Genomic DNA, 20,709 nt, shown 5'->3' on the forward strand with positions numbered 1-20,709 from the left:
GCAGCTTAGGCAATCCAGGGCTCTCTGGAATGGGGGGGATTCTGATGAATGAGCTTGGAGAGGTTGTTCTGTTGTACTCGGGTCCTTTGGGACTTGGTGATGCTGTCAGGGCAGAAATGCTAGCTGTGGTACAAGGGGTGCAGTTTGAAAACCAAATGGGGGTACAACAACTAATTATTGAGGGGGACTCAAAGGTGGTGGTGGGCCTGTTAAGGAAACCTGATGAGACTGTTTGGTGCTATAAGAATGAAGTTAAGAAAATTAAATGGTTAACAAGGAACATGTCAGTCTCTATTCAGTGGGTGGTGAGATCTGCAAACGCTTTGGCCGACATGTTAGCCAAGCAAGGGGCAAATAGGGAAGAATTGTTTTGAGCTCAGTTGTGATTCCAGTAATTGTTTCCTAACCTCTTTGTATTTGTCAGGAGGGGCTGCAGATTGCACCTCTCTAAAGGATCTTGCATGAGATTGTAATCCTGAATCAGTTTCTGTTTTGATAAAATTGCACTATTACTCATAAAAAAAAATCATATCCAAGGCTTTGTTGAGATCCTACTTCCTAGATCTGCTAACAGATTGTTTGACACGACGGCCAAGCAACGGGTTAATAATCAGCTTTTTTGGACTGAATTGTAAGGTAATAAACAATAGGATTAGGTGAATAAAACCTACCTATCATCGGGATATTTGAATGTTGTAAATACATCATTGTTTCATTGATGCAATAACATTAATTGTGTTATACAATAGAGGCAATGCTTTTCTCTCTCACTGCTCATGTTTTCAATAAGATTAAATGTGTTACTAAATTCCGAGTGTTTTAAAAGCACACGGCGCAAAAAAAAAAAACGCAATGGGCTTTTTGCACCTGATGCCCAAAGCACAAGGCGAGGCATCGCCGTTCTAAAGCAGGATGCGAATTTTTGAAAAAAAAATGCAAAATATCAGAAATATTAAAAATAGTATTACTTAAAAAACATATATATAATGCATATTCAAAGTGAAAATGTAAAAATAAGATTAAATCCAAGCACATGAAACTGTTAATCTCTTTATTCCATTCCAAATCACATTACCATAATTCTATGAGCAGCTTTATACAGAGACCCTTGAGGCAAGGCCAAACAAATTTATGCTAGAGTCCAAAATCTTTAGTTCATACACAAAAGATTGATTTTGTTATTTTAATTATAACTCCTCATCTTTTAAATATGTCTTGTATGAAGAAGGATGAATGTACAAAAGAGCAAAAAGGAGCACCATTTAGCTAAGCCACAGGCCTTGGCACGCCTCAGTCGCACATTTTAAATCACTGTAAATTCCTCACTCTTATATAGCTACATATTCTAGATAGGATGCCACAATGTGTAGGTTGTTAACATGCAAAAGGTATGCCCATAAATCGGCTGATTACGATTCTTTTCTCTCCTTCAATTACTCGTTTTCAATATTTCCTCCTTCGTTGGAAATAAAAGGCAATAAAATCACAAAAATAGAGCAAATAAAGAATAGCAAATATCTCCCAGACTAATGAAGCACAATTATGCAAAAGCTTTAGGATATCAATAATTGTACCATAAAACCTGATCTGGATTGGTTATTTGAAGGCACAACTATCAAAGTAAATAGAAGAAAAAATATGAAATATTTTGTGCTTCCAATCAGAGGGACCCATAGAAGAGTGCAGGGCTACAAAACTTCTCATCCATATCATATTTCATTGACTAACAAGGAAATAAATTTTAAGAAAATGCTGAACAAAAAAAAAAGCTGCAAAGAGATTTTTTATTCTACAACAAGCTTAAAAAGGAAAAAAAAAATGAAAGGAAAACATAAGGGTATGACATACAGCTGAGAAATTCAGAACTTTTTCCCTTGTTCTTTATCTCATCATAAAGTAGCCGTCTTCCTTTCAACAGCCAATCCTGTAGCTTTTCCTACAACTCATTGTAAAACAAGTACAAAGAAAACCAAATTAGTTAGATTCATATGACAAAAAATAAAATAAGCAAATCAACTTAAGAACCACAAAAAAGTAATACCATGATTATTGTTGTTAATTTTATTATCATTGCCCCCAATCTTATCAGATTGAAATTCCTACTTTTTTCTTTTAGAAACATCAAGTGTTTTAATTAAATTGACCATTTAAATCTGAAACAGTCAATCCTTACATCCCCAATAAGGAGAGATAGAGGAAAGAAAAACACAAAGATGGGACGTTTGCTGCTTTGTTGAGTAGACAAATGAGTCATTTCTGTAGGCCTGCAGCCTCCTGCATTTTGTGGTTTCTTTTCTTGTGGTCAGGGCTTCATCAGTTAGACATTTTTTGATGTAGGATACAAGCACCTGGAGCTTTTTCCTTTGTGAGGCTGGCATTCTTTGGATAGGTGTTTGATCCATTGGTGTTTTTGTTGTACCCATTGCCCCTCTTCCCTCACTCTTATTTTATGCTTATTTTTATTTTTTTCTCCTCCTGTACTTATCAATCTCCTCATTGGATGAAGAATCTTTGTAACTATCCAAATTAAGTTTTAGATTTATACCTTAAGATAGATAGTAATCAAGTGTCCAGGCAGCAACACCTCCTGATTTTGCAGAGTATCAGGGTTATCTGGCACAGTTGTCTGATCTACAAGTGAAAACAGCTTCTGTAGCATAAAACTACAGCAAAGCACAAAAGTATTAATGTAATTATAATAATTAAATCAAGCCTGTCAAACAAAGAAATCCAGAGAACTCCAAAAATAGAATGTATGATGGTAATATAAGGAAGTGTGGGATATATTTGATGAAATTTGAAAGGAAGAAGACACTAACATAAGCAAATTAAATTTGTCATGATTGTTATCAAGATGAACGAATATGTAGTCCTTCAGAACAACTTCCCCGACCTACATAAATTAAAGCAATTAGGAAGACAGAAACCCATAGACAATTATTTGGATAGATAATTCTATAATTATAATCAATGTATTCAAAACACTGAGGTGATTACTTACAACTGAATGAGATTCAGTTTCCAGTCCATCCATGATAGCTTGGAAGTACTCACCTGCATTCAATAGGGAAAGGGCCATAAACATGAAGAACATAAAAAATTATTAACAAAGAGAATACAGACAGGTGAACTTGACAAGTACCAATATGTTGTATACACTGAAGGTGTGTAAAAAGAGATAAATCCCGGACTTCATCAAGAATAATTTTCACTCTTTCACCAACAAGTTGAGTGCCAACTGTTCCCTTTGCCTTCTGATTTACCTCACTATGGCATGTCAAACTAACATAGATTTCATGGTCACTAGTATCAATGAGGGCCTGTCAACAATAAACACTAACCTCATTATTGTAAACAAATCATCCATTTATAGTTTTAAAGGCACTAGAAAACAAGATAATAAATGCTAAATTAAACTCGCCACAATATACACCTAGGAAATGCAGTTGCAACTATGAAAGTAAATAATTCTTATATCAGTTGTATCTGTGTACAAAGAAGATTTCATATTAGAACTGATTTCTTTTTTAACAGGCCACCCAAGGTTAATTGAACCAAGGGAGGCTCTAGTACAATTCATTTCTTCCTTTCCCACTTCTAGCACTGATTTCTTTTTTAACAGACCACCCGACCACTATATGTGTGTCTCCCTCTACCTTCACTATGAAACATCCTAGAGAATAAATCAAAAAGAATCCCTTAAAGACAGACTATTAAGGGAATTCGGAGACAGTATCATACCTAATGAAAGCCCAAAAAGAAGGGAGTAAAACAACAATAGATTTCCTAGGAGAAGCTAAGGTGCCCTGGAATTCAGACCTGTGTCCCAACCATGGGTGTTGACACTAAAAATACCTCATGATTACCACAAGAAATCCCTCACGATATTTTCTAACCTTTTTGCCACTAAAGAAGGAATCCTAAAAACAGAGAGCTAATAAATGGGTAGATTGGATAAAGTAGATTGAATTAGTGGGATTCTTTCCCCAAGGGAGATGCAATTCTTTCTTCACCCTGCTAGCTTTTTAGAGGACATATCCACCACTTGGTTCCAAAAATTCAAGCATCTAAGATTGCCCCCAAGAGGGAGCCCCAGGTATTTGAAAGCTCAATGAGAAGTTGAGCATCTCAGGATATCTGAATAACTTTACACCACACCCCCCCTCCAGATTTACGCCTGCTAAGCAACTCATTCCTAAATTTACCTTCAAGTTATATACTCTCTCAAAACAATTCACCAAGAGTAAGATTTCCTACCCCCGTCTCCTCATCGTCTATGCAAAATATTATAATATCATCTACAAATTGTAGATGAGCCACTACCACTCACTCCCTTCCTACGCTCCAAGCCTTGAGAAGCCCCACTCTTTACTCTCAAAATCTGAATAACATCACATTACACCACACCCCCCTCCAGATTTATGCCTGCTAAGCAACTCATTCCTAAATTTACCTTCAAGTTAGAGATTCTCTCGAAAAATTTCACCAACAGTAAGATTTCTTACCCTCCTTCTCCCTATCATCTATGCAAAATATTATAATATCATCTCCAAATTGTAGATGAGCCTCTACCACTCACTCCCTTCTTACCCTCCAAGCCTTGAGAAGCCCCACTCTTTATTCTCTCAAAATCAACCTACTAAGAACATCTACAACAAGGGTAAACAAAAATGGGGAAAGAGGACTGCCTGGTCTAAGACCTCTCTTGGCAGGAAAAAGTCCTTAGCTGAACCATTGACAATAAGGAATAGTGAACATTACTAACACAACCCCTTATCCACCCTCTCCACCTTTCCCCAAAACCACAATTTCTTAGAATTCCTTCAAGAAGGACCAATCCATATAATCATAAGCTTTTTCAAGGTCCAACTTACAAATCCATCCCTTGGTCATCCAAGGAAATTCATATATTCTAGACCTATGGGTACTAGAACCTACATATTACACTAGAGATGCTATAACTTCTTCATGGATTGCAATTTATACAATTCTTTACTATGATATGGTGCAGGTTGGGTGGATTTACAGGTTGTGAATTGTTATTTAGTTGATGAGGTGGAAGGTCCGTCATTTCCATGGAATCATCAAAGAAGGCATCAATCCTTAGTTGCTAGTGTGAGTATCTTGTTACAATGGCCTTATGTCATTCAAATTTTTAGCTAAGAATAAAGCTAGGAGTAAGATAGTTGTTGTCATTTTATTTTGAGTTTTAGGTTACAGTTATACTGGGATGAACCTCTCTTGCCTCAGTTTTCTTATCAGTAATCAGTAATCAATTCATTAATTTAAAGTATAAAATACAATGGGTTTTTGTTACAAAGGAAATCAAATCTTTTCAAGCTTAGATGCCCCAATTACAGATCTGCCCAAACCACTCTGGCTTTAGTTAGGTACTTCTGTTTTATAAATAAGTGTACAATCAGTCTAAGAGGAGGCACTAGATGTTACAGTTATTACCTCCCCCTTGGAGCTGAGAGCTGAGAAAAAAAAGCACATTCTAGCCTAAAATTACAATTATAAGGCAACCCAAAACAGATCTCCCCTTGATGGTTGATACTCCTTGTTTAGCCAATGAATCAGCCATACCATTTGCCATTCTGCTGACCCTCTGAAAACTAACTGCCATATTCCTTGTCAGCCAATTAACTTTCTTCAGAAGATCCCTGTAACACCAAAAGACTGTTTCTGGATTTGACAGCCAGCCCACTACTACCTTGGATACCCCCTCAACCATCAAGTTCTCAACTCCAAGTTGAATGGCAACCTGTATACCTTGTACTGCTGCTAATATCTTAGCCCTTGTAGAGTCTCCAACTCCTACTGGTCCTGAGAACAAAGATAGGATGTTGCTGTCCTTATCTCTTAGGATCCCTCCTATACCCGACTGCTTCCATCAAAGTTCAGTTTAACCACTCTTTAGGCCTCTACAAAACCTAGAATCCTGGTTTCAGGCCAATGAGAGAACCAAGGGGGAAAGGAATCTTGAGATTGGTTTCTTTTTAAAGAGGGAGATAAAATAAAGGGACGGGAAACGGTCTTTTAGAGGCTGTGCCATCCAAAACATCTTCCCAAAAGAGGACTGAATTTTCAGAGCAAACATCATACCTTGCAAACCTAAGGAATTTGGGGAGAGTGCCAAAAATTGCCTTCCAAGGTGTTGTCATGGCATGAATTAAAAGAAAAAACATTGCTACCCAACCAAAAAGGAAAAACAAAAAAGGAATTGATGGCATGAACATAATAAATCATGTAAGAGAATAAAGTTTCAAAACGTTATTACTTATTAAGTTATCAATGATTCTTCTAGCAAGAAATTAGGCCAGCATTCATCTACATGTACTTAAAAAGAACATAGTAGTGTGCATAAATACCACAATTGACTACCAATTAATGAACTAAAGAGGCAGGTTAAAGTGGCATTGTTCATAAACAATAAACAGTTCAACAACTAAACTCAACTAAGATTTATCCCAACTATATGAGGTCAACTACATCAATCCTGTTCTGCCATTCCACTTTGTTCAGTGTCATATCCATGATTAAATGATGCATGGTTTCAAATGTCGCCAAATGTCACTAACGTCGCCCGACATATGTCGATGTCGAGGCTCACCGATATGAAAGTGGATGGTAATATAAAAATTACATTATGTCGGTCGACATTTCCTATATTTCGGAAATGTTGACCAAATCGGTCCAAATAACCAAAAAAAATACAGTTTTTCCTATTATGTCGACTAATGTACATTAAAAATATAAAATATTAGTATATTATATTAATATAATACAGTATATTAATATAGATTATTCCATTAATAATTTCTATTTAATATTTCAAATAAAATATTTATAAAAAGAATTAACAAAATATAAAAACAAAAGAATAAATTAATTACTTTATAATATAAAACATAAAATATTTTTCAAGTAATAAAATATTAACTAGTTTGTATTTTTTAAAATATTTATTAAAATCAGAAAATGCTTATTAAATTTTATAATAAACCATATTCTACATTTAATATAAAAAATCAGAATAAATTTTATACTAAATCATAATTTATTATAAATTTAGTATTAAAAATCATAATAAATTCATTAAGTTTTATAAGAAATCAGAATTTATTATAATCTTAATACTACAAAAAGGAGAATCAGTTTATTAAATTTATAATAAAACATAATGTATTATAACTTTAATATTTAAAAAATCAGAATAAATGTATTTCTATTTACTAGTGTGAAATAAATATATTAGAATTTATAATAAGTCAGAATTAAAAATAAGAAAAGAAAATATCAGATAACCTTGTAAAAACATCAAAATGCATGAGACATTTACTAATAAATCAGGAAATATGTATTAATGCTTCTTTTATCATTTTACAAAATATCTTTGCATATTTCCACATATTTCATAATATTTCCACAATGTCTCTAATTTTTACAATATTTCCCCTCGACATTTCCGACATATGTCCTATATTTTGGTAAGAGACATTTCCATCGACATCGACATTTTAAACCTTGAAATGATGGACCCCCCAAGTCATTTCTCACTATTTCATCCCATATCTTTTTTGGCCCACCCCTAGCTCTTCTAGACTCTTCAACTCAGAATGCATTACTTCTTCTCACTGGAACTGTAGAACAGTAGATGGTTTTCTCCAAATGTGAACAAACATTTTAGTCTGCATTCCCTCAATTTATCACCTAGCAGGACTGTTGTTAGGTTCCTACAAATATGTTTTAGTGAGAAAGACCAGTAATGTTCCATCATGCAGAGTGCTGAGCAATTATTAGACAACATGCTGAAAAAAATGAGTATAGCAAGAATACCAATGGTAAGATGGATGAGTGGGAAAAAATGTTTACCAATTAAACCATAAAATTAAAAAAAACAAATATATTGACAAAACCAAAGAACAAAAAATATGCTAATTGCTAAATAGATCAATTTTACAACACAAACCTTCAAAACAATGCCCACAGGAAGCAAGTATTCCTTTCCTCTTATCCTACAAAAGTTTCAAAGGAAAAAAAAATTTTCAATTCTAATACACAACATAAGTTAATAATAAAAATATTCCATAGTTCTAAAAACAACAAGCCAGCATTACTCACCAAAATCCAAGCCTTGCACTTCCGTTCTGAAGGTGATATAATTTAACTGTCACCGCTGATTGATCTTCTCTCACACACCTAAAATAAAAAACAGAAAAGAGACACTACATCCATGAAATCTTGAACTCATGTTCCAGATATTATCATGACTAATAGAACTGAATCAAATGGAACACCATAGACTAAGTGATTAAAAAACATTATACACCAAAAATCTAGCAAATGAAATAACAATTAAAAAACTTCAGCCATATTTTTTCTAAATTAACAGTTCAGCACATTGTCATGGCCTAATTTCTTTAACAATGTGTTAGATGGTATTTTTCCCTCAATCAATTAAGGAAACACTTAAATGATAACATCTCGAGAATCAACCTTTTTTATCAGCAACACAGAGAAGATTCATTAATTAGGAAAATCAAGTACAATAAGAAGTTCTGGGCGGACAAGCAGTCCACATTGTCCCACTAAATACATCACAGCCCCAAGCAAACCCAAAAGACAACCCCTTTAATTACAACACAGCCAAAAGGGTAACCCAACAGAAATTTCCTACTAACTAGAACATAGCCCAAAACATAGATTGTCTTTGAACTCCTTGCTTAGCTAGACCATCGGCCATGCTGTTAGCTGATCTTCTAATCCATCTTATTTGAATTGTCATGTCTTGAGAAGCTTTTTTGAAGCGCCTGAACTCATTCCTTAACTGCCAAATAATTCCCTCCCCTTTCTTCAGCCAATTCACCATGCCTTTAGAATCAACCATTGGCTACAATATGTGCTGTTTGGGTGAGAAATTCCAGAATATTTTACAGAAATTCCCTCCAATTGAAATCATGTTAGAAACATCAGTTAGTGTATTCATGGATTTCTATAAAAAGTAATTCAAAGAAGTCCCCACAACCCCCTCCCCCCATCTTAATATCTTTATTTGAAATCCTATATTCCTATGTGACTCAGTGACGTGGAATTAAGTAGAAAATCTATCCAATTGAAATCATGTTAGAAACATCAATTAGTGTATTCACGGATTTCTATAAAAAGTAATTCAAAGAAGTCCCCACAACCCCCCCCAATCTTAATATCTTTATTTGAAATCCTGAGTGACTCCGTGACATAAAATTAAGTAGAAAATCTCAAAGATCTTATCTATCCAAAAAATTCTCAAAGAGGTTTGTCATGGGTGTTGTATCATTGAGAACGGAAGAACCAGGATCAGCAATTATGCAGTCATCTGCTGCATTATGAAAGTTAATAAGACTAAGACTCGGGTTGAGAAAGATGCACTTGTCCATGGATGCCCGGTAGACCATTGCATGTCAACAAACACATAGGTGAAAGAGGAAGAATATTTAATTGTTCGCACCTGAAAGGCAGAAAGAATAGGGAGAAAACTATTGTTGATTGTGCTCTTTGATGTATTCTGGACTATTTGGAATGAAACAAATGTACATATTTTCAAAAGCATGATAAAAAATTGTTCTTAGGAGGGCATGGGGAATACAGAGATAATGGCGGTATTTTTTTTGTTTATAAATAAAAGTTCAAAATTTGGTATTGGGTTTTTAGTAGCATTTGAGAACATAATATATGTTCTACAGTTTCTATGTCCCCATTATACAACAGGTCCTTAGTGTACATGGATACATTAACACTTTAAGGAAGCAATGAGAAGAAATTCTGGAAAGCAATATTACCACTAGTTCATCATGACATTTGCAAAGAAACACATGCATAACAAAAAGATAACATGATACCATTCAAATAACTTTTCATTACATCAGCCAAATGAATAGAAAACAACAAAAAGCACCTTATAACAACTGCTTTGTCCGTATACCCTTCCCTCCGCTCACGAAATGAATTCCGCACCATACTCATTGGCTGTAAAATTAAATTCCAATTCAACCATCAAATTAGTGGGAAAAAAACTAAAAGAAGGAAATACCTTCAAATCGTGCACATTATGTGCTAGAGAATCTCAGATTTTTCTATGGATTAACAAAATAACTAAAGGCCTAACTGGATGACAAGTATCTGATTAAGATGAAAGTTGACTAACATAATTCCAATCAAAAAAAAAGTTGACTAACATAATTTCGCTTTGGCATAATTAGAAGTCGAACAAGTCGCTCCAGTCCATTCAAGATGAAATAACTGAAAGACAGAAAACAAATGTTATGCCAAGAAAGATAAAGAATGAAGTTCAAAGTCAAGAGTAATAGACAAAAATAAGCACAAAATAATTAAATTCCAATCAGCAAATGAAAAGCAAATTATGCACATTTACAATCCAAAATTCCAATTATTATAGTAATAAGAAAGTTTTATTCAAAAGAAGAAAAGATAGGAAAAGTATAAAAGAAATAAATGAGCAAAAATTGTCTAACCATGTATAAAAGTGTTATCATATAGAAATAAAAACAAAATAACTAAATTACAATATACAAAATACCATTTTTGATCATGCAAACTTATGGTACAAAAATACTATTTTTTTATCAATATACAAAATACTATTTATTATAGTTAGGAAGGTTTTATTAAAAAGAAGAAAAGACAGGAAAAGTACACAAGAGGTAATATGAGCAACAATTATGTAACTATGCCAAAAGTGCTATCATATAGAATTTATAACAATATATCTGGCATTTAAAAGTCCAGCAACACTAGAGAGGTCCAAAAACTTTTACTGTTATGCACTATAACCTACAGCTCCAACACTTTCAATGCATTCACATTTATATAAATACAATTTAGCGAATGGATGAAACATCTAAAGTTTGGAGATATAAGAACAAAAGAAAGAATCCAAATCACAGATGACCCCAAATCTCAAGAAATTGGAGGTCAACTATGTTCCTAGTGGGAGTAACAAGGCTCTAAAACAAGGAAGTGGGGGATAAGAAGATGCTGTCATTCAGACAAAAGGATCAAAGTATCGGTGTCAGGCATCATATCAAACAACTCAGATATAGATACAAATACTCTTTGGAAATGCATGAATATGGATAAAAAAATGGAAATGCTTGGATATGCTAGGGAATACATACAAATTCCATAAATACATTAGTAACACTAAATTTGGTGTCAAAATAGCCATAAATAATGTATAAATGCACAGGAATGTATATTTTAATAATATATATCAAGAAATATATTATAATTAATATAGTGTGATGCATATATAGATTTCAAAATTTTGCTAATAATGCATCAATCAAGAGTCCAAGACATATATTATACAAAACAAAGCCATTATTTTGTTATTTTCTATTTAAGACTAAGGCATAAAATATATGCAACTATTATGTTTTAATTATCATATCAATTATTTTTATTAAGCTATTTTTACTTGTTAACATTAACAAAAAAAATCAACTAAATATTAAATTGTCAAATGTTTGTGAACAATATTTTTATTTATGTAAACAATAAATATCTTAAAAAATTGTTAAAATTTCTTAGATACGTATCATATGCAAATTCATAAATTTTAATTCTGAAATAATTATTCCATTATTGATCCATAATTTTCTGAAATAAAAAACACTTTTGATATAAATGTGGATTAGTGGATTTGATAGATACAACTTAAAATTATATTCTTGAAAATATTGTAAACAATATTTTTATTTTTATAAATAATAAATATGTTGGCATTTAATATTAATATAAAAATATATAAAAAATTAAGATGTTTATCATGTGCAAATTTATAAATTTTAAGTGCTAAAAAAATTAGTCCATTATTAATATTTTTGTATAAATTTCTTGAGATTAAAAATCATTTTTTGATATAAATGTGGATTTGATAGATTATTTGTTCCATTAGCTTATGGAATATCAAATTTGAATATTATTCTTTTTAATTTTAAGTAAGTTGTTGAACATAAACATAAGTATTTGTTTTGATTGCATATGGATACAAAAGTTAATAAAAGCTACTTATTTCATTTATTATCACAAGAACCAAGGTGGCTTGGTGGTTAAATGGAGCATTTAAGGTTTGGGTATAAAAGTGATTTGTGTTCGGGTCACACTAGCAGCATTTTTTTTAATAAAGAGACTCAGCATAGATGCATTGTATCGATGATATGCATTGGTCCATATCAGTACATACCAGACCGATACAATGCAATACACACCAATATGTGCCCGTATCAGCTCAATACGCAGAACTCAAGGGATGATCTAGGGCAGTATACAGATCAGATTCGGATCAAATCAGGCCACATCTGCATTTGCATCCGATTACGAAACCTCTAGATTTGCATCTGCATCTGCATCCAATTATCATGTTGGATTTTGAATCGGATTTGGATTTAATCTACAACCATGTTATTGTGTTTAAAATGACCAAAAATTTAAATAAATTTTAAAAAAACCAAATTACTTTTATCTTATATATGTATAATAAATATATATATATATAAATGCAAAAATATTAAGCTTGTCAGTTTGAACTTTATAAATTATACATAATATCTTTCTATATACATAATTATACTACATATATACATAAAGGAATACTTTTTTATCAGACTCAAATTTTAAACAAATTGGATGGGATTTGATCTGCATCTAATCCAATTATTTAAATGGATGCAAGTTCTAACATCCAAATCCAGGATAATTAAATTCATAGCCGAATCAGGTATCGATTTTTCAAAGTCCATTGACAGCCCTAGATGTGCCCTTGTTCATAGCATCTCATGTATCGGTATGCAGCAATAGCGATACAACACACCTTGTGTCGGGCGTATATATCAAATATTTCAATCCTTGTTCAAACTACCATCAAAATAAAATGGGGGATGTTTTACTAGCTGCTTCATAGTTGATTTGCATGCTTTGCCGCAAGTTGCTGAATGATTTTTCAAGGGCCTTGGTTGCAGGCCCTAGGGTTCATCCAAGCTCTCATGCTAACATGTTTATATAATATGATACCCGGATATGCAGACATGCCTAGCATACTGATGTCAGATATGATATCAGATACTGCAATGGATACTTCTATATGTATTTTATAGAATTAACATAAGTCTTCAAAAATGACATTTAGTTTCAAAACTACATATAAATTCTTGATATAAGCATATTGCATGGGAAACCCATAGCCATATTCTTGTTCAGGATTTAAGGAAATGGAGAGTTGCATCCCCATTTCGTAGATTAAAAGGTCTGCAGTTGGAGGATTTCTTTAGTTATAGGGGTCCTACAAATTTCAGATCTGCTGGTGGGTTTTATGTAGTGGAAGGGTTTGGTGAGATTAGAAATGAAGAGTATGGATAGAAAAGCAAGCAGATAGCTTTCTTTCCACCAAACAACAAAGAGATAGATCATTAGAAGAAGTGAGAGAGGGGGGGAAGAAAAATCCATGTGAACAACCAGAATTCACTAAATCAGCAAAACAAGATATTCCCTCTGGCTATTAGGGATCATTACCAATTATGCAGCTTGGCAGATGACACTAGCAGATCTCATGTCTATCAATTTTACAAGAGGCAATCTTGTTCCACTGGATTAGGACTTAGGAACACATGGACCATGGACATGTTGAATCAAAATCCAACATGTATCAGGGAGCCTAACTCAGCAAGATGAAAAAACAGGAAGCCGTAAATATGTCTGCACAAAGTACAAACTATCAAAATAGTCCATACTTTTTCAAATTCTAACATTATATACCAATAAAAAGACCTACAGCTTTAACTTTGTTACTTAATAATAGTTTCTAGAAATCATGACATTCGTTCTGCATATTAGCTATTCATTTTTTATGGATAACAATGTTATTAATTAATTGGGGCAAAAGAATTAATGTCAATTACAGCATGTATTTTCTGTTAGGCTGGATTTTCACCACCTAATCCCATTACTTGCATTTCAGAATTATAGCTATATTTCATCTGCCGATCCCCAGTACATATACTCCTTGCTGGGGCTCTGTTTAGCAAGTGTACTGATCTAAAGAGTCTAAAACCACACAATTGACACAATCCTCTCCCTTATCAATTGCTTAATTTCCCCTAATGTATGTTTCTGCTCAATGTTCCTTGACTTCTATCCTGTAACCAACTCACTATTGCCCTTGAATCACCCTTCACTACTATGCTTCTCAAATTCAGCCTTCTGCTCAGTCTTAAACAATACAAAACTGCCAGCAACTCGACTTGCATGGAAAACCCAACACCTATAGCTCCTAAAAATAAAACAAAACACAGCCCCAAGGCTGTCTTTAATATTAGCTATTATTTTTGGCCAAATAAGCAAGTTCATAAGGAAATTGCTATATTGAAGTACAAGAATCCGTGGAGTGTCAGAACCCAACAGGTGTCTAACACAAACAATTCATCCACTAGGAGAGTCCATGCAACACTGATTAGGAGGGATGAGAGCTAAGGTCAAAAAGAATTAGCTACACCCTTATATGTAGACCAAGAGAATATAGCCACATAACAACTTCCATACTTGAAGTGCCCAGGTTGACCTCCAATATGACTGTAAGAATTCAATAGGAAAGGAGATCGGCTAATGGAATAGCTGATTATTTAGCTAAGCAAGGGATACATAGGTATCATCTATTTTGGGCTCAACTGTAATCTGTTTTTTTGTAATTGAGGCTGTGCCTTGTGCCTCTCTGTGGAAAGCTCATTGTATAAGTTGTTATTGTTGAGTTTTTAATAAAACCATTTACTAACTATCAAAAAAAAAGTGCCCAGATTGCCCAAAGAACACGCGTCAAAGTTTAGATTGGTGGATTCAAGGGAGGGGGTTCCCAAATATAGGCTGCAATCTCTAAAGAGGCAAAAGGGGAAGCCATAAATGCCCATCCCCTCATCAGTGGAGAAATCCCAGAACGCCTCTTTGGCACATATCCAATGAGCCACCCTAATGGTGATGAGAATAATAAGGACTATCCTTTTTCTGTCAGTCAGAGAAACCCAAAAAATTTCTTTCTTCCTAGATCAACCAAAAGAAGCATTGTTCTCAAGCATTACATATGATCTTCCTCCTTGGTATCAAGGGGAGAACCATAAGGAATCAAACATAGCATTAATTGTATGGGGTAATGAAGTTTTGGAAATGACAGAATATTTCCTTTTATATTAAGTCATTAGCACTCTTTTCATATACCAATTGTACACCTTTTCTTTTTATCAATAAGAAGATCGAGAAAATAATGTAGGCATTATTGTAATTATGATATATATGTATGTATGTTACCAAAAATACAACTCTACAAGCATGCAACAGCATAGCATAATAAGCTTAAATTCATATTTTCAACTGACCCTTTTCTAATTTAACAATCAATTTTTCCATTTAATAAATTCCTTCTATGTGAAATGCATGAGGCTGGTTAGAATACTGTGCTGCTTCTTGTAGTGGGTGCTCCAGTGACTAGTGAACATGATGGTGGCTTCTTTGGCTAGTGCAACATTCATTCCTATGTTTCATCTTTCTTTCTTCATGATCTTCTTCCTAATATATTTTCTTCTTGTTATCAAATCCAAGAGAGGGCGGGCATTGGCACAACGGTTGGGTCGCTCCATTGCGACCTAGGTGACCAGGGTTCAAATCTTGGAAACAGCCTCTCCCTATGTGTAGGGGTAAGGCTGCCTACATCTGTTCCTCCCCAGACCCCACATTGGTGGGAGCCTCATGCACTAGGCTGCCCCTTTTTATAAAACCCTAGAAATTTGGAAACCCAAAATTCACAACTAAAGAAACATCATAGCTTCATCAAGAAAATAGGAAGAACCTTGAACACAGGATACCACCAATTAAAGCTCCAAATGCTAGCATGCATGCATAGCATCACGCAGTCTACAGTTGGAAAACATCAGTATTGCTGTATATGTTTACTCACCCACCCATTTCTGTTGCTTCTTCTTTGTAAGATACCAGTTTTTGAGGATCAGCACCTCTCAGGTGACAAACCTTTGACTACACAAACAACAAACCAAAGTCATCAAATGAAAGAGCAAATTAATGATAAGTAAAAGATACAGAGAGTCTAAGCTTTAAAAATTTTGTCAGGTCAAAACATGCCAAGCTATTCAATGATTCTCTTATACAATCCTTAATTTAAACGTTATCTTCTTCTTACACAATATTTACCTCATCACAAGCAGTTAGATTATGACAAAGATTATAAGTAAAAATGTCTCTCGAATTAAAATAATATGAAAAGCAATCAAAAATAAATAAATGAAATGCAGCAATGTAACAACAAACAATGTAGAAACTATAAATCTTGAGCAAGTAACAAGATCCATCAATACAACACTTAACAATGGCTTCTTTTCATCTGGAAAAATCAATACCTACTTTGCAAGTAATATTTCCTATTTAATTTAACTATTATAATATTGTATGCAAACCTTGGCTTTGAATGCGATTTGGGTTACAAAAGGGGTTTAAGGCATTCAGAGGTTCCTTGTGTGCTTAAACTTTTACAAATCCTTGAAGGCATTTTCCTGGACCCTTTAAAGTCCCATTGTTGGGTTTAGACCAATGTTTTAAAAGCGCAAGGCAAGGCGCGCGCCTTTTTGAGGCAAAGCGCGTGCCTTTTTGAGGCAAAGCGCGCGCCTTTTTGAAGCAAGGCGCAAAATTATAAACAAATGCTACAAAATCAAAAAAAAATGTCAGAAAATTCAAAAAAAATTCAAAAAAAAAATAAAAAAACACTAAAGATAATATTAATAAAAAATATAAACTTAAATTTTAAAAAACCTATTATCTAAAATTAAAATACATAAATATAAGATGTAATTATGTAAAGCATATTCAAATGAGAATTTAAAAATAAAATCAAACATATAAAACATTTTCAAGCATTTAAAACCTCTAATCTCTTTTTTCACTCAATTGCATTACTTCACGTAGCTAATGTAATGTACAACATATTACGTTCCTGATTCTACGAGCCGCCTTTGTCCTACGCCCCTCGAGGCAAGCCTAAGTAAGTCCACGTTAGGTCTTAAGTTCATAGTTTTTACACAAAAAATAGTGATTTTATAGTTTTACTTGCTTTTTAAGAAGATATTTTATTAGGATGAATGAATGAACAACATTACCGAATTGGGGGTTCTCGGAGCTTATTTAGGCTTGCCTCGAGGGGCGTGGCACGGGGGGCCGGGGGTATGTTCAAAAAAGGCAAAAAAGCAAAAAATTTTCAAAAGGTGCATGCTTGGGCTGAGGTGCAAGGCGCATCAGGCGCGCCTTTTGAAAGGATTGCGCCTAGGACCTAGGCGAGGCGCATACCCTGAAATGCGCCTCGCCTGAGGCACACCTTTTAAATCATTGGTTTAGACTCCCTCTTCTTTTAGTCTTTCCTCTTGTGCTTCCTTTTTCTAACTGTTAACTGACCCTCCCCCGTGGTGCAGCTTTTTCCTATTAAAGAGATTTGGCATGGTCATATGCCCCAGTAAATCATAGCTTTCTCTTGGGAGGTTTTAAATGAGAAAATTAATACTTGTGATTTACTTCAAAAAAGGCGACCATCATGTTGTTTTGTCTCCTCATTGCTGTTTTCTTTGCAAGGCAATGGTGAGCCATGTTTTCACTTGGTAATCTCCTATCCCTTAGTTTCTTGTATTTGGGTTTGGCTTTTCTCTCTCTTTGGGTGCAGATGGAATCCTCCAAACAACATGTAAACCCCGTTTTCCCCTATGCTAGCTTGGAAGGAGAAAAGAGGAAGGATATAATGTGGAGATGCACCGGGGCTGTAGTTATTTGGACCATATGGTTGGAAAAGAACACATGAGTGTTTGTACAGAAGGAAAGAAACAAGGATGCAATTATTGATGTATATCAGTCAGGGTAGTTCATTTTGAATTTATGAGAAAAAAGGTGGTTCATTTTGAAAGGGGCTATGTCTGCACCTAACAAGGTACATTCCTTGAAGTGTGTGTAGGCATGCCTTTTAAATCACTGATATGGAACATCTTCAACAATGAACAAGCCACTCGACAACAATGCTTTCAACAAAAATACATTGAGTCTTCCGTGATCTGTCCTTTCACATGCAAAGCCAGAAGTGTTGCTAATAAAAAGCATCTAAAGAATGGTAATAGAATGAAAAACTTGTAAACTGTGGAGTCAGCCAATTCTTTTGACCTAGATAATTCATCAGTAACTATAGTTTTTTTATAAATGAAAGAAATCGATATTAATAGTGAAACAGTAAGCATACAAACAGCCTAAGAAGAGGCACGAGATGCGACCTCTTCTTTAAAGATGAAAGCACAAAACTCAAACCAGACAGAAATCAGTTTACAAAGTTTCCCAGTACAAAGAAACCCTTGAGATCCCTTGTTTAGCAAGAGAATCAGCCAAAACATTTGCCTAGGTAGCCATTTGGGAGGACCATAACACCCCTGCTTTTCAGCTTGCATGAGTTTCAAGGAACAGAAAGCCAAAAGGCAACATTTGGTGGAAAACACAAAGCCAAGTCAGAAAGGCTCTCACCTCAAGCTTCTCTTTTTTAGCTTTCCCCAGCTCTCTCTGTAATTCACTTTAAAACTTCCCATATAAGACAGAAATGTCCTTTTCTCTCTTCCTTTTATTAATTTCCACTCCTTTTATGCCACCATCATCTTTTCATAATGACAGAAGCACCAGGTTCATCAAGTGTCGGTTGCCTCTTTCCAACTACTATTCCTTGGTAGCTTTCTTTTTGAGTGATTCCTTATTAGTTATTGTTAAGCATCCCAACTTAAGCTTAAGCCCTCCCAAACAGGCCGTCTGTATAAATTCAATACTGCGTTATCAATGGTAGCAAGTAACATCATTATTTCATAACAAACGTAACCAGCCCACTTTTGGGACCTTCCAACGAAATTGGGACAAACATGATGATCCATAAATGAAATAACAATCCCGTTTTATCGATTTAATAATGCAAACTGCTGTAACAAAACTTGCAAGCTCATAAAAGAATTTGCGAACCTATAAGTTTTTGAAAAATCGAATTCAATCTTCAAATGTAGCATGGCACAAATTAAGAGAAAATTTGAGGACACTTAGAAATGAAGTTAAAACACTAAATTGACCAACCTTTAGCATTATAGGGAGCTGTCCAAAGCCAAATTTCTCTCTCACGACGACGCCGTTATTGTATTGGAAGCAAACATCCACCATGAATTTACCAGAATATGAAATTCCAGCTTGCCTACACTGTTGCAATCCACAAAAAAATGGTAAAGAAAATCAACCCTTGATATTAATATGAAAATCCTGTAGAATAGAAGAAAGAGTGGAACATAACTATTACAAATTAAGGAGAAACACTACCTCGAATGGTAACAGAGGATCACGGATTGATTTGGAAATTCTTTCTTTTTGTGGAGGATATAATTCAGACTTACCAAACCAAAGTACGATTAAGTCAAGAAACAACAAAAGAAAAACATCAATCAAAATGGAAAAAAAAAATAGAGAGACAGAAGGGCGTGAATGTATCATGTGTATGAAAAGGATATTTCGAAGCTTGGTTTTGGTGAACGAATCAACAATTTCGACAGGTTTGATGTGCATGAGCATGGTTTCCAACCCGGCATCAACGAAGTAATCGAAAGAATCGATATGAGGTTTGAAAAGCTCGCGCAGCGACTCGTAGTCATGCTTCGTATCCTTCCCCGCCCCCATCTTTCCAACGCTTTCGTCGACCAAAGTTTGTACAAAACAGTGAAAGAAATCTCTCCGTCTCTTCCCTCTCTAGTATCCCTCTCCCTCTCTCTCTCTCTCTCTCTCTCTGTTACAGCGACTGATAGCAGCAGAATTGTGGTTTTACGTCGGTCGCTCGTGAGGGAGTGGGGACTGGGGGGGGACTCAGGGTTTAGCCGTTTATTTAGGGTTTTAGACTTTAGAGATGATTGAAACCGGCCGGTTTGTAACAAACGCGGATCGGCCCGAACGGTTTAACCAGAATTCTTTCCGTACTAGGTTTCATAATCCAAAACGGATGAGTCCATATCTGTGTTTGTATATATAATCAATCTGCGGCCTTCACCAAAAATAGTAGGAGGAGATTTGTACCTTTTTCTTCCTTCTCCATTCATATAAAGGCTTTGAAGATGAGGATCAGATGATGTGACCCATTCCTTCCTTTTGTATACAGAGAAATTGCAGTTGTTGTGAGGAGAGTTACTGGATTTCCCCCTGTTAGGTCACAACTACGATTCTCTGTACAAAAGGAAGGTGTTGGCTGTGGTTGGATCCAAGATATGCGCGTACATGTGATTCGTGATCGTGGGAGATGTGCTGTGTAAGTACTGATTTGGCTGAGTTTTGCTTTCTGTGAACTCAATAAATAGCCTTATTTCTACTTGATTTTTATGCCTCTGCTTTTTTTGTGGAGTTTTAGCCCTTGGAGATGTGCATATATGCTTAGTAACTCTTGATCGTTTCTTGAATTGTATAGCAGAAAACTGATGTGATGGATAGATTGGAAGCAAACCGGAAGGAGAGAGATTCATTAAAGATAGGATGGAATCTAACTGTATTTTTTACCCTTTTTTCATAAAAATTACAAGAATGTCACTCTCTACCAATTCTTTCTCTCTCTTGCATTTT

General features: G+C 34.6%; 1 protein-coding gene across 3 annotated transcripts in view; it reads right to left on the minus strand.

Moving 5' to 3' along the window:
- NRPA2 (nuclear RNA polymerase A2) overlaps positions 1 to 19,940 on the minus strand; it is a 66,287-nt gene extending 46,347 nt beyond the window's left edge. For 2 of the 3 annotated variants that reach the window (XR_016080536.1, XM_019200281.2), the window contains exons 1-13: positions 19,617 to 19,940; positions 19,429 to 19,511; positions 19,192 to 19,311; positions 16,001 to 16,077; positions 10,218 to 10,281; positions 9,938 to 10,008; positions 8,125 to 8,202; positions 7,973 to 8,018; positions 3,143 to 3,320; positions 3,002 to 3,054; positions 2,820 to 2,893; positions 2,546 to 2,663; positions 1,849 to 1,936 (exon numbers count right to left, since the gene is read on the minus strand). Coding sequence is in view for 2 of the 3 variants with exons in the window: in XM_019200281.2 (XP_019055826.1) it covers positions 1,849 to 1,936; positions 2,546 to 2,663; positions 2,820 to 2,893; positions 3,002 to 3,054; positions 3,143 to 3,320; positions 7,973 to 8,018; positions 8,125 to 8,202; positions 9,938 to 10,008; positions 10,218 to 10,281; positions 16,001 to 16,077; positions 19,192 to 19,311; positions 19,429 to 19,511; positions 19,617 to 19,782 (1,216 nt within the window). In the remaining variant the exon portion in view is untranslated. The remainder of the gene's footprint in view (positions 1 to 1,848; positions 1,937 to 2,545; positions 2,664 to 2,819; positions 2,894 to 3,001; positions 3,055 to 3,142; positions 3,321 to 7,972; positions 8,019 to 8,124; positions 8,203 to 9,937; positions 10,009 to 10,217; positions 10,282 to 16,000; positions 16,078 to 19,191; positions 19,312 to 19,428; positions 19,512 to 19,616) is intronic. The other variant, XM_088895050.1, reaches the window with a different exon arrangement.
- Positions 19,941 to 20,709: the final 769 nt, after the last annotated feature.

This window comes from Nelumbo nucifera, chromosome 1, assembly GCF_055504915.1.
Source record: "Nelumbo nucifera cultivar China Antique chromosome 1, China Antique-T2T, whole genome shotgun sequence".
Taxonomy (NCBI): domain Eukaryota; kingdom Viridiplantae; phylum Streptophyta; class Magnoliopsida; order Proteales; family Nelumbonaceae; genus Nelumbo; species Nelumbo nucifera.